Consider the following 13,909-nt stretch of genomic DNA (forward strand, 5'->3'; position numbering starts at 1 on the left):
AGTGATGGATTAGTCATCTTGGCCGCGGCTTGGTATACTGGTGACAGTCCTTGCATGAGCTATTACACGCTTGTAACTGTGAAAGATGAAGGCTACAACTTTTCTGAAGAAATTGGTGTTGAAATAACTCATCTCGGTCATCCGTTTCAGGTGAGTGTCATGAATTGCAGAAAAATGTACGTTTCTATTTCACATGGGTTTTCCTGTGACTTCTGTGACAGAATAGGGCATAGGCTACAGGTTTTTAAATCTAGGGTTTCTTTTCACATTGTATTAATGGCTTTTTCTACAATCAAATTTACTTTCATTATACCATATTCTGCATTTCGTTTTTTATATAATATATATAGATATAGATATATAGATATATATATAGATATATAAAATTAGTGTGTGCATGTGTATATATAAAATAGTGATAATTGATTTGATTTTTTTTGTTTGGTATGATAGCTGCAAGTTTTCAAATATGCTTTTGCCTTTTGTATGTTAATATGTATTGAGGGTACATGCCGATGGAATTCCCACAGCTTTTTAATTATTGTGCTTTTAAAGAAACTAAAATGGTACATTTCTTGTGCACATGGCCTGAGAAAGGAGTCATTCCAACTGTATAATTCGTTGCCTGGCTAAGGAGTGGGCATTTCCTTATGAGCGTTACAAGGGGTTCGGCAAGGCTGGGGACGTTATGTATCCTTTTCCAGAAGGCCTGGTAAAAAAGTGGTCTTCCTCTCCAATAGTAGATCCTCCCGTGTCTCGCCTGGCCAAGCACAACACCCTACCCGTGGCCAACGTGGCATCGCCCTCCAATTCGCAACACAGGAATATAGACTCCCTATTTAGAACTACCTTTGAAGTAGCGGGCGTTGCTCTCCATCCTCTTTTTTGCCTCTACATGGGTCAGTCCGGCTCCCAAACAATTATGTCAAGATGTGCTCTCAGATGCCCTGCCCGAGGAGTTGGCAGACAACCTCGTTCAGGCTGGGAAGTTTTTATGGGCAGCTGCTTTGGGTTCCGTGAAATTCCTGGCCCGGGCATCAGCAGCGTCTGTGGATTCTCGCCGTACGCTTTGCCTTAAGACCTGAGACACAGATGCGACTTCTAAGAAGGCGATGATGAAGCTTCCATTTGTTGGTAACAGACTCTTTGGAGCCAAACTGGGCGAGGTAATTAACCTGTACATCTTGGCTGCGGGATACTTAACGCAACAGGATGTACACTTACATCCTGTGGATAGAGCGAGTTCAGAAGAGATTCATTAACCGATAGCCGCTCTCCTACTGCAACAGGATCTATGTAGATTGTGGCATGTAAGGGGTCCTAGGAATCGGACACATGAGCTACGGGAGATCGCTTCCTCTGATTAAGTCATAGTTCTCGACGCCTCTGCTGGATCCCTTTTTCAGATCAAGGCTCACGAGGGCGCCTTAGAGGGCATCAGAACTACTTCTGGTAATCCACTACCTGCTTGCTCAGAGGGTCGTTGTAAGAGTGTCTCGTTCCCAGCATGGTCACGGTTTTTACTCAAACCTGTCTGTGGTACCCAAAATGGGTGGCACAGTCAGACCAGTTGTCAACTGGAAGCGCCTGAATCGCTATGTCGCAGCAAGGCATTTTTGCATTGGAATCCCTGAGATCGGTCATCGCAGCCATGAAGCCAGGGGAATTCCTTTCCTTGATCGATATAAAGGATGTGTATCTCCACATTTCTGTACATCGAGCACATCGGAGGTTTCTACGTTTCGAGATACAGGGAAACCTTTATCAGTTCACGGTTCTGCCTTTCAGTTTGACCATGGCACCCCGAGGGGCATCGTCGCAATTCCATACCTGGGCGACATACTCGTGAAAGCCGCATCTCAGGCAGACAACCTGTAGAGCCTTCAGATAACGCTGCAAACCTTGAAGAGGCTCGGGTCTATCATCAACCACCGCAAGTCATGTCTGAGTTGAGTGCAGAGACTGAAGTTCCTGGGATTCATGTTCGAAACGGACTTGTAGCAGTTGTTTCTGACCCGCTCCAAGATGTCGATGTTCGAGAAAAGAATTAGATCGCTGCTTTCTCAGAACCCAGTATCCATTCGTCACTGCATGAGGGTCCTGGGCTTGATGGTGTCCTCTTTTGAGGTGATCCTCTTTTCCTAGTTTCACTTCAGGCAACTCCTTCTGTTGCATTGGAACAGGTCGGGAAGCCGTTCATTGCTACCCTGGCGGTGGCAAGTGTTTACCATGGAAGCCAGCCTCTCACGCTGGGGGGATACGCTGGGGAACCTGGTCCCTGCAGAAGGCCAGGCTTCCAATCAATGTCCTGGAACTGTGGGCAATTTCTCTTGTCACTTTGATATTTTGCACGGCAGCTAACAGGTTGGACGGTTCGAGTACAGAAGGATAACTCGACAGGTGGAGACGCGAATCGCACAAGCCCTGGACGAGGTGACAAGGATACTCAGCTGGTCCGAGCTAAATCTGCCAGCAATCTGCATACTAGGAGTGGAAAACTGGATCACAGATTTTCTCAGCCGGGAAATGGTTGACCCGGGAGAATGAGAGTTGCATCCCGAAGTGTTACGGGTAGTATGTTAGCGGTGGGGTCAAGCAGACGTGGACATGATGGCATCCAGGCTCAGCTGGAAGGTGCGGCACTCGGCGGTCAGATCGTAGGATCCTCGGGCCCTGGCAGTGGATGCGCTGGTGATCTTGTAGATGGAATTCCACCTCCTGTATATCTTTCTTCCATTCTCGCTTATACCGAGAATTCTCAATAAGATTAGGATGGAAGGCCGCCTCGAAATCCTGATTGCACCATACTGGCCGCACAGAGCGTGGTACGTGACCCTCGTAGATCTGCTTATCGCCGCTCCATGGCGTCTACTGTAGCGAGTGGATCTGCTGTTGCAGGGTCTACTCTTCCATCCAAATTTAGCGTTGATTCATTTGACAGCGGTTCTATGGGCATGCGGGTTTATGGAGCCAGTCATTCAGACCATGATGAAGGCCAAAAAAAGCCATGTCTTCCACGATTTACCATCCGGTTTGGAAACAGTTTTTCATTTGGTGCGAGGAACGTTGTTTGCATCCAATGCATTTCTCCCTGGCCCATGTCTTGTCCTTTCGACAAGCGGGATTGGACATAGGGTTGAGTTTGAGCTCCTTAAAAGGTCCGTTATCGGACCCATCTCTTCCAGAGTTGGCAATCCGCACCTTTTTTCAGGGGGTCTCTCGCTGTTCCCCCTACCATTCACCGACCCCCTCCTTTGGATCTGAATCTCATCGTGGATGCTCTTCAATCTCATCCTTTTGAACCACTGAGAGGAGTACCGTTACGCCTTTTGCCTGGAAGGTAGCCTTCTTGGTAGCGATCACATCTATAAGGTGGGTTTCAGAGCTGGTGGAGCTGTCAGTCAAATCCCCGTTTCCCACTTTCCATCAGGATAAGGTGGTACTTGTTCCTGCCAAAGGTGGTGTCCTCGTTCCATCTCAATGAGGACATTACTCTTCCGTCGTTCTGCCCTTCACCAGTTTATCTGAAGGAACAGGCCTTGCACAGAGTAGACCTGGTGCCGGCCTTAAGGCCGTACGTTCCAAGAACGAGTGACTTTCGATGGGCCGATTCCCTGTTTGAGGTCCCTGAGGGACCGTGGCGGGGAGCCAAAGTGACCATCTCTAGATGGATCCGTTTATTGGTGGTCGAAGCCTAGCGTGCCAAGGACATGGTGCCCCCATTCCGTGTAGCCGCACACTCGACACAGGCGGTGGGGGCTTCCTGGGCGGTTCAGCATGGGACTTCGGCCCTTCACGTTTCACATGAAGTCCTCAAAAATCCACCATCGGCGCAAGCAGAGAATTTGACACCCCACAGCCAACCGTATGGAAGATTCAGCACAAACGTTTGTGATGTTATCCTTACTGATTGGCAATTGTAACCGTCCCTGAAACCGGAGGACAAAGCAAAGAGATGTTCTTTCTGCAAGAGTATGTGAACTGTAAAGGAAAGTGATGTTTTTTAGTGTTTAGTAATGAAGCTGGCTTCCACATTTCGAGGCACAGTTACCAAATGTAATGTCTGCGTATGGGCGACTCCCCTTCCCTTCTGCGCTATAGCCTGTAGAAAGTGTATGGCCCTCTCGTTCTCCATAAGAAAACAATTCTGGTGATCTCGTACCTGGACATGCAACAGACATTGCTTCTGCCACAGCCGGAACAGGAAATCTCATGTTTCATTTTTTGACCGTTCAGGACCTCATTTTCACAATGAAGTTAGAAGTAAGCGGTGACTACCAAACAGATGCATTTGCTGTGACGGTGGTGACTATGGTGAACTTCTTCCTTCCTCCACGTTCTCTGGACCTTACATCTTGTGATTTTTTTTTTTGCAGGAGTGTTAGTCTATATGCCCCCTTTAACACCCACTATATATGATCTGCGGCATCCCAGAAGTCATCGCATCAGTCCGTTGTGATACACTACCACATGTATGGCAAAAACTTGACTACAGGCTCCAGTGTGTGTTGAGTGACAAAGGGGGCAATATTTAACACCTCTTAGGGGGAAACCTTTTTGATAATGTGCAACCAAACTTTTTGAATTTCTGTATCTGAGTGTCATTAAACGTGAGTTATGAGGGTTTCAAATCAGAAAAACCATTTGTCATAGAATCATAGAATGGTAGAGTTGGAAGGGACCTCCAGGGTCATCTAGTCCAACCCCCTGCTCAGTGCAGGATTCACTAAATCATCCCAGACGGATATCTGTCCAGCCTTTGTTTGAACACTTCCATTGAAGGAGAACTCACCACCTCCCGTGATAACCTGTTCCACTCATTGATCAACCTCACTGTCAGAAAGTTTTTTTTAAAATATCTAATTTGTGTCTTCTCCCCTTCAGTTTCATCCCATTGTTTCTAGTCTTTCTTTGTGCAAATGAGAATAGGGCTCTGCACTGTGACAACCCTTCAGATATTTGTTCTAAATCTGTTCTGTGTAAGTCCTGCTCCTCAATCTATTTGCCTATTAGATGCCTGATTTGGTGTGATTGGTGAATATCAAGGGTCACATGACTGATGAACATTACTATGGAAAGTCCAGTCCATTGACTATACCATTCTACTATGCAGAAGGGGGCCACTACACTGGTATAAGAAAGGAATGTGAGCAGAATTTTAAATACATGTATATTGGAGAATTGTATTTTATATTTTGTAACCAAACTACTGTAAAAAGCAGTAGAGAGCTGACAACCCCTTTAAAACCCCTTCCCGCTGCAGGACTTTTACATTTAGGGTTAAAAGGGGGGAGGGAAAAACAAAAATGGGAAAAAAAAGGGACGCATCATTAAGGCCTCATGTCCACGGGGAAAATCAGATCCGCTGCAGATTCTACATGTAGAATCTGCAGCGGGTCCCTCCTGCCCCGCGGACATGAGGGCTGAAAATGCAAATAAATGAGAATAAACTTACCTCCGATCCGCTCCGTTTCTTCTCTTCGCGGCGGCGTCATCTTCTCTCGTCGCGGCCGGATCTTCATTCTTCGGCTCGGCGGATGTGCACGATGACGTCGGTGACGTGCCCCGCGCATGCGCCGGGCCGAAGCAAAATGATCCGGCCGCGGCTGAGAGAAGATGGCGCCGCGGAGAAGAGAAGAACCGGAGCGGGTGAGTAAAATATGATTTTTGTGTCCCGCGGATCCGGACGGCTTCCATAGGCTTCAATAGAAGCCTGCGGGAGCCGTCCCCGCGGGAGACCCGCATGAAAATGGAGCATGGTCCAGATTTTTTCATGCTCCATTTTTTTTTAAATCACTTTTATTGACGATCCGCGGGTATTTATGTACCCGCGGGTGGTCAATGCATCCCTATGGGGTGCGGATCCGCATGCAGGAAATCCGCTGCGGATCCTAAATCCTATTTTCCCCGTGGACATGAGCCCTAAGGGTTTAATATGGTGACTTGGCAACTGGGATTTGTTCAGCCCTGGATTGATGTCAATAAACATAACTGAATGTAATCAACACAGAAGTTTATTTTAACTTTTTTTTTTTTTTTTTTAAACTGTAGTCTGAAGACATGCTGTTTGCCCAGCTTGTGATCCCAAACTCTACTAGCCATGTGGCTTACATCCATAGAAAGGATATGGTGTTTGCCTGCCCAACAAGGACAAGCGGAGTCCCTATGCCGCAGGATAAAATTTCATTTGAGGCTCAAGGTAAGTTAGCAGTTATTTACAGTTTTGTTTAGTTTTTTTTTGTTTTCAGTCAACTTTAAAGTTTGTTTTATGTAACGTGTAGTAATCCTTACTTGATACTTCTCTGTGTTTTACATCTTAAAAAAGTTCAGGCTCACAGGAGCATATTTCACAACGTGGGTGCTGCAAGATATAGGCGCGTAGCACACAGCCAGTATGCAATGACATTGCATACTGACTGCATGCCACCCATCAAGATGTACTATCTTGGCGGCTATGGGATATTGGTAGAGCGTATTGCGCATTCAAAACCCACAACTGGCATATGCGATTACCATATGCTCGTGTGAGACAGCCCTCCAGGGTCATCTGGTCCAACCCCCTGCTCAGTGCAGGATTCACTAGATCATCCCAGACAGATATTTGTCCAGCCTTTGTTTGAACACTTCCATGTCGGGCTTGGAAATGAGGGCTGTCTGATGTCACATGTGTATGCCCAACCAATAGGCTATGCGTAAGGAAGGTCACCAGGACTGACAGTATGGGTTCTGCGGTATCTAATCATGTTTTCCGAATTGTTCAGGGTCTCAAATGCAGGAGAATGACCCCTTTGATCAGGTTGCGGTCTTGTGGCTACGGTGAGCAAAGGGTTACGCAGAAGACTGCTGCACACCCACTTCAGTGCTGCATTGGCGCCCTTGTAAGAATTGCTCTACAGAGTAGCTCTAAAAGGGACACTGTAGAATAAAGCCACTTAACTCCCAACTGCATAACGTGTACGTACGTCATGCGGTCATGAAGGGCTCTCAAGCCCGCCCCATACCTCGCGGCTATCAACTGTTTTTGATAGCTGACAACCAGCAACTGCCATGATCAAAGCCGCCCGTACCAATAGTGGTAGTAAACTATATAGTTATTGCAGTCAAAAAGCTGACCTCGCATAGTCAGCAGGGAAATCTACTGCAGGCTCCTAAGACTGCCGTGCACGGATGCCTATCAAGCATTCATGGCAACTTAAAAAAAATAAAATAAAATGTTACAAGATGATGAAAAGTTCAAGTCCTCTGGGGACTAAATAACAATGTTGAAAAAGAATTTAATAACCTTTTTAAACTGTAAAAATAAAAATGGAACAATGAGAACTTTAAAATATTTATTCCTTTATTCCTCACGGTAAACACTGTAAAAAAAATTAAAAAAATAAAAACTAAACTAGTACAGGATACAAGAATTAGGTTTTTGTTACCCTAGCTGCCAAAACATTGATTAAAAGTAATCAAAAAGATGTATACATCCAAAAATTGTACTAATAGAAATTACAGCTTACCTTGCAGAAAAAGAGTTCATCTTTTGTCAAATCAGCAGAAAAATTAAAAAAAATTATGGGCCTTGGAGTATGAGGCCCAGAGGATTGGTCCAGTTTTTTAATAACAAAACCCCTTTAATTCTTCATGATCAGCTATCGTTGCTTAACCCCTTAGTGACCCCATTGCCTTATTTCATCCTAGTTAAGTGGGTTTTAATCCTCAGGGACGTACAAATATGCTTCCTCTGAGGATTAAAGCCACGTGGGCTGTGGACGTGACAGAGGTAGCCTACAACCTGGAGCTATCATGGAGGGCTGCGATATCCGACCCCCTGTCAGGCGATCCAATGGATAGCGCTGATAACATGAAAGTAAACAAAAAGTGAAAAGATAGTTTCAGCTCAACCCCACGTATCGCATCCATGAGGGGCGCTGAAACTACCCAACCCCTGTCCTCTGCGATGTCCCGTGACGATCTGGTCTTCTGCGCATGCCTGCCTAAGACAAAATGGTGGCGGATGCGCAGAAGACCTGATCGGCGTGGGGGAATTTAAATATCCTGTCCCCTGGCTACTGAAGGTAGCCAGGAGGCAGAAGATTCCACCGGGGACCGTGGTAACTGGTCCCCAGGCCCATTTTCGCCGCTATCAAATGGATAACAGCGATCACGGAGAAGTAAAAAAAAAAAATAAAGTTAAAATTTCACCTGCCCTCATGGATCTGATCCATGAGGGAAAGTTAAAATACCCCCCCCCCCATCCTGCCGTCGTTATCTGCGCATGCGCGCCTGATGTCATATGTCAGGTCCGTGCTCAAAAGGGCTCGCACCCTGGGAAATTCAAAATCCCTCTGCTCCTGGCTAGCATGTGTAGCCTGGAGCTGAGCGATATAACCAGGGACCATTGTATGCGGTTCTTAGTCACGTGATCGCTGTTATCCAGTGGATAACAGCGAATTTCAACCCCTTAATGACCAGCCTATTGCCTTTTTATGTCCTAGCTTGTTGGGTCTTAATCCCTGAGGACGTAAAAACATGTTTCCTTCAGGGATCAAGGCCCTGCAAGCTGAGGACGTGACAGCTCCATGCTGCCAACTCCCGGAGGTAGCCGTCGACTCCCGGAGGTAGCTGTCAACCTGGAGCTGCCATTACGGGCCGCGGGACCTCTCTCCCGGTCACATGATCGCCGGCATTTACCGAATGCCGGCGATCATATAAGAGTTAAGAATTTTTTTTTAAAAAAGTTAGATTCAGCTGCCTTGATGAATTGGATCCATCAGGGCAGCTGAAAGTACTCACCCGGTTTCTTCGCGATGCCCCGCACTGTCCTGGCCTCCCGGGTCCCATCGGCGCCTTCTGAACACGGGACAAACGGGAATCCATTTGAGGGTGAAAGTCTTCATTCAGATGTGTGCTGTACAAAAAAAAATGTTTTTAAAATGACACAATTGCCAAAAAAATTGCCATGAAAATCGTAATTTTTTCCTTTTGCTCTGCCCAGATTTATTCAAAAACTGTAGGGTAAATATACGCAGTACACCCCTAGATAAATGCATTAAGGGGTCTAGTTTTCAAAATGGGGTCATTTGTGGGGATTTAAAATTTCCTGGCTACTAAAGATAGCCGGGAGCCTGGAGCAGTGACCGTGGACCGCGGTGAGTGGTCTCCAGTCAGGGGATCGCCGTAAGCCAATGGATAATGACTATCACGTAAAAGTTAAAAAACAATTGACGTTTAATGCTCCTTTCGGTTTCGGCTCCGTTGTGCATACGGACATAAGATTAGGGCCATAATAGGTATGTTTCTGAACACAGGACAAACTGGGGGGTATCCATTTTGGGGTGTAAATTCTCATTTTCATGTGCACTATAGAAAAAAAAGTCTTTAAAATGACATATTTGCAAAAAAAAACCCGGTGGGGTCTAAATACTCATGACACTCCTCCGTGAATACATTAATTTGTCTAAAATCTTGTCCACACGGGGCAGCGAATCTGTTGCGGCAAAAGCCAACGCTGTGCCACGGATTTCCCGGATGCAGCATGTCCATTCTTTTTTTTTTCCTTTCTTTCTGCTGCGGCAGCGCTCTCCTCTATAGAAGAGCTTGTCGCAACAGAAAGGCATGCGGCGAAGCCGCTCCAAAAACCGCACCTAAGTGTCGTAGGTTTTGAAGCTGCGCTTTCCCAGCGGAAATCTTGCATTTTTCCCTGCGGCAAAGCCTGCGAGACCTCTGCCGAGAATACAACCCGTGGGAACCCAGGCTAAGAGCTAATGCCCACAAACGGATTTTTGCCGTGGTTCCCGCGGCGGGATCCGCAGCAATTAGGTTTTATTGAACCTAACCTGCCAATGCCGACACACGGAATTTAATGAGGGCATGTTCTATCTTCTGTGGATTTGGGCCTCGGGAGGTCTTCATTAATATAGTATTAATGGAGACCGCAGAAAAACGCGATTGCTAGCGTGCGAGTTTTGTTTACCGCGGTGAAATTCCGCGACGGCCATGGGCATGAGCCCTTAGAGTGTACCACATGTCATTCATATTTTGCTCTTCATTATGTTATTGTTTTGCTTGTTTTCCCTCTATACAGGAGATCACATTATTGGAGCTGGGTCCTGTGCAGATCTGCCTGTCCTGTTTACAAGAAGGGGTGGCCTTTTAGCTGTTGTTCCTCGCAAAACTGTCTCTGTTTTGCCTGAAGATGTTGAAGATTCTCTGTCCTCTTCATTAGCTGGAACTAGTAATCAGGTAAAATGCCAATGTTACGGAATTTGTTTTCTCTTATTTGCTGTTTTTTAATTAACTGCTTTTCATGACTAAGACGTTCAATGTCCAAAGCCAATATTAAACTTTTAGCCAAGTATTTTTTTTCCTGTTTTGCAACACAGTTAGAGCTTACCTTTTGTATCAAAACATAGCCAGTGTGTGAAAATGCATTCTGATCTGCAAGGAGGATGATCTAGAGCAGGAGGAATTGTACATATTCATATATTGAATCCTTTCAAACCAAACTATATAGTTTTCTAATTTATTGATGGAAACATCTGCTTATTCTGGGTTTTTAATTCTGTAAGGAATTAATTCCAACAAAACAATGTATAAAGCTGCTTGGCTCCTCCTGCTCTAGAATAAGGATAAAGGTCGGCATAATTGTAGTGTTGCAGATGGAAAAACGCAAAGTTCAGCAAGCTGCAGTTTATATCAAGGCCTGTGGTCTGCATCATCCCGAACAAAGGGTGAATTAAAGATAGTATGTAAGGCTGAAAAGATATATGTTCCCCTAGTGTAGACTACTATTCTGCATTGTTGATCCAGAGGAAGGCATAAAAACCTCCCTTATATAATGTATGTGTTTATATACATAAATGTGTATATAAATATATATAATGTGTGTGTGTGTGTGTGTGTGTGTGTGTGTGTGTGTGTGTGTAATTTTTTATATATATATATATGTAAAATATTATTAATGTCGGTGGAAGTTGGTTACCTACAACAACAACCCCCCCCCTGCTTTCCAGGGTGACAACTGCTCTGAGCTAGTGACCGGAATCCCAAGGAAGTAGGACAGGAGACGGATGGTCAAAACCAGCAGAATAGAATGCTCCCGAGAGTAAAATAGAGAGTAGTCAGGGTAACAGAGTCAAACCGGGGAGGCCCATGCACAGTACAAAGGACTAGGATAGGAGCGGAGTCAAAGGCAAGAATGGGTCAAAGAACAAAACGCCACTGGAAGGACGTATCTCTTAAGAAGCGACTTGTGGAAAACCCTATGGACCTTCCACGAGTCTGGCAGGGCTAACTCATATGCCATGGGGTTGATGACTCTGGTGACTGAAAACAGTCCCACGAACTGAGGAGCTAGCTTTAGTGCGGGTATCTTTAATTTCAAATTCCTGAAGGACAGATACACAAACTTACCCAGGCTAAAAGGTTCTGAAACCGTACGTCGACTCACGCTCCTTCCCTGCATCACAAACCACGAATGCTCCAGGTTACTACGTACTTTTCCCCACACCACCTGCAAGTTCTGTACAAGCGTGTCTGCCGACGGATTGTTGTGAGGAGGGAAACGAGACAGAAAAACAGGGGTGGCGCCCATAGTTGCAGAAGAAAAGAGAAACACCTGACGCAGAACTAGTGTGATTGTTTATGGAAAACTCTGCCAGCGCCAAATAGTCAACCCAAAGACTCTGCTGCTCACTTGCATACATTCTGAGATATTGCACAAGCTCCTGGTGCATACGTTCAGTCTGCCCATTAGTTTCCGTGTGAAAGGCAGAGGAGTGGGACAACCTGATTCCTAAGCACTTGCAGAAGTCCTGCCAGAACCGGGCAACGAACTGCACTCCTCGGTCGAAAACAATGTCTATTGGGACACCATGAAGACGCACAATCTCTTTGATAAATATGCCCGCTATCTCTGGTGCTGAGGGAAGCTTCTTCAATGGTATAAAATGGCCCATCTTAGAGAACCTGTCAACCACCACCAGAACAACTGAACAGTCTTGAGACACGGGTAAATCCGTTATAAAGTCCATCGACAGATGGGACCATGGTCTATCTGGAACAGGAAGAGGTAGAAGGGGCCCCTCAGGCCGTCCACGTACACTCTTTCCCCGGGCTCAAGTGGAGCACAACCTAACAAACTCCTTGACATCACGAGTAGAGATGAGCGAGCACTCTCGGAGAAGTCAGTTACTCGAGCGAGCCTCGCTCTTCTCGAGTAACTGCATTCTTGTCCGAGCGTGCTCGGGGGGCAGTGGGGGTTAGCGGGGGAGAGAGTGAGAGCCTACTCCATGTTCCGAGGCATCAACCTCAATGATCAACGGGCGGTTAAGATCAGGCTGAACCAGAATCGGCACTGTGGAGAAGGCCCTTTTGAGAAGTACGGAGACCAGGACTCAACCTCCGCTGCCTTTTTAGTAAGGTCGGTTAAGGGTTTGGCCACAATCGAAAAATTCTTGATAAATCTTCAAGAAACATTGGCAAAGCCCAAAAAGCGTTGCAAGGCTTTTAAATTGGGTGGCTGCTCCCACTCAGTAATGGCCCTAACAGTGTCCGAATCCATACGTATCGCCGAAGGAGAGCTGACATAACCTAAAAACGAGAGCTCCTGAACCCCAAACAGACACTTCTCCAACATAGCAAACAAGTGATGTTCCCGGAGATGCGACAGGACAGTACGCAACTGCTCGACATGGGATTCCCAATCAGGAGAAAAGATCATAATGTCGTTCAGATGTATAACTATGAACCTGCCCAACAAATCATAAAAAATGGTGTTCATAAATCCCTGAAAAAACGTCGGAGCATTACATAACCCGAGCAGCATGACTAAGCATTCAAAATGCCCTAGCAATGTATTAAAGGCAGTCTTCCACTTGTCTCCCTCTCTAACGCGAATCAGATTGTATGCTCCCCTGAGGTCGAGTTTGGAGAACCACTTGGCCCCCACAATCATATTTAGGAGATCTGGGATTAAGGGTAGAGAGTACTGGTTCTTGATGGTTATCTTATTCAGGGCTCTATAATCAACACATGGCCAGAGACCACCATCCTTTTCCACGAAAAACAAACCTGCCCCCGCAGGAGACTCTGGAGGACGAATATGGCCCTTGGCCAGACTCTCGGTGATGTATTCCTTCATAGCCTCCTGTCCGGGCACAGTTACATTATATATTGCCCCCTTGGGAATCTTAATTGGGGGGGGGGGGGGGGAGTAAAGCTTCAGACTGTTTAGAAAACACATCCTCAAAACCCTCAATATATTTAGGTAACAAGAATTCCTCAACACTAACTAAATGAACTGGAATTGAAACCAGCTGATCTTTACATGTTGAGCCCCACTGGATCAAGGGAGCTCAGTCAATCTGCCGATTATGGAGTCGTAACCACGGTAACCCCAGAACCACATCTACAGAAAGATTCTCAATCGCCAAAAAGGAACAGGTCTCCGTGTGTAACGCCCCTACCGAGAACAGAAGCTCCGGAGTTCTGCTCCGGATAAAACTAGCAGACGGGAGTGGAGTAAATTCCAGAGACCCATACAGGGTGGCTCAGGAGATGCAGTCACTGAGAAATAGGCTTAATAAACTCAAAATTCACAAAATGTTCGTCCGCACCAGAATCTATAAACGCTCGGCCGACAAAATGGTAATTATCGTAATTAATAGCAAAAGGCAGAAACAATTTTGAAGATTCTGGAAGTACCTGAGTTCCTAGGCAATCCCTCCGGTGATCTCCTAGGAGCGGAAGTTTTCCTGCGGCTGTGTCTTGCGGCAGGTGGTGACCTGGTGTCCTGGGTCTCCAGAGTAGAGGCATAAACGGTGCTTGAGCCGGTAGCTGATAGCGGCATTTAAATTCCCCGAACATCGTTTGGGGGTCCCGTACGGCCCTCCCGTGGTGAGATCAAGGGAGCCGTGCAGGT

General features: G+C 46.2%; 1 protein-coding gene across 1 annotated transcript; it reads left to right on the forward strand.

Moving 5' to 3' along the window:
- LOC136620935 (nuclear pore complex protein Nup133-like) lies at positions 1 to 10,296 on the forward strand. The gene is made up of 3 exons (XM_066596029.1): positions 1 to 150; positions 6,052 to 6,199; positions 10,073 to 10,296. The coding sequence occupies exons 1-3, from the start codon at positions 55 to 57 to the stop codon at positions 10,279 to 10,281; spliced, it is 453 nt and encodes a 150-aa protein (XP_066452126.1). The 5' UTR covers positions 1 to 54; the 3' UTR covers positions 10,282 to 10,296.
- The last annotated feature ends 3,613 nt before the right edge of the window (positions 10,297 to 13,909 follow it).

Source organism: Eleutherodactylus coqui, chromosome 3 (genome assembly GCF_035609145.1).
Source record: "Eleutherodactylus coqui strain aEleCoq1 chromosome 3, aEleCoq1.hap1, whole genome shotgun sequence".
In the NCBI taxonomy this organism is placed as follows: domain Eukaryota; kingdom Metazoa; phylum Chordata; class Amphibia; order Anura; family Eleutherodactylidae; genus Eleutherodactylus; species Eleutherodactylus coqui.

Excerpts from the sequence above, each read along its gene's own strand:
- LOC136620935 (XM_066596029.1), top strand. The coding sequence starts at position 55 with ATGAGCTATTACACGCTTGTAACTGTGAAAGATGAAGGCTACAACTTT. Across the intron at positions 151-6,051 it reads ATCTCGGTCATCCGTTTCAG|TCTGAAGACATGCTGTTTGC; the intron begins GTGAGTGTCATG and ends TTTAAACTGTAG. Across the intron at positions 6,200-10,072 it reads AATTTCATTTGAGGCTCAAG|GAGATCACATTATTGGAGCT; the intron begins GTAAGTTAGCAG and ends CCCTCTATACAG.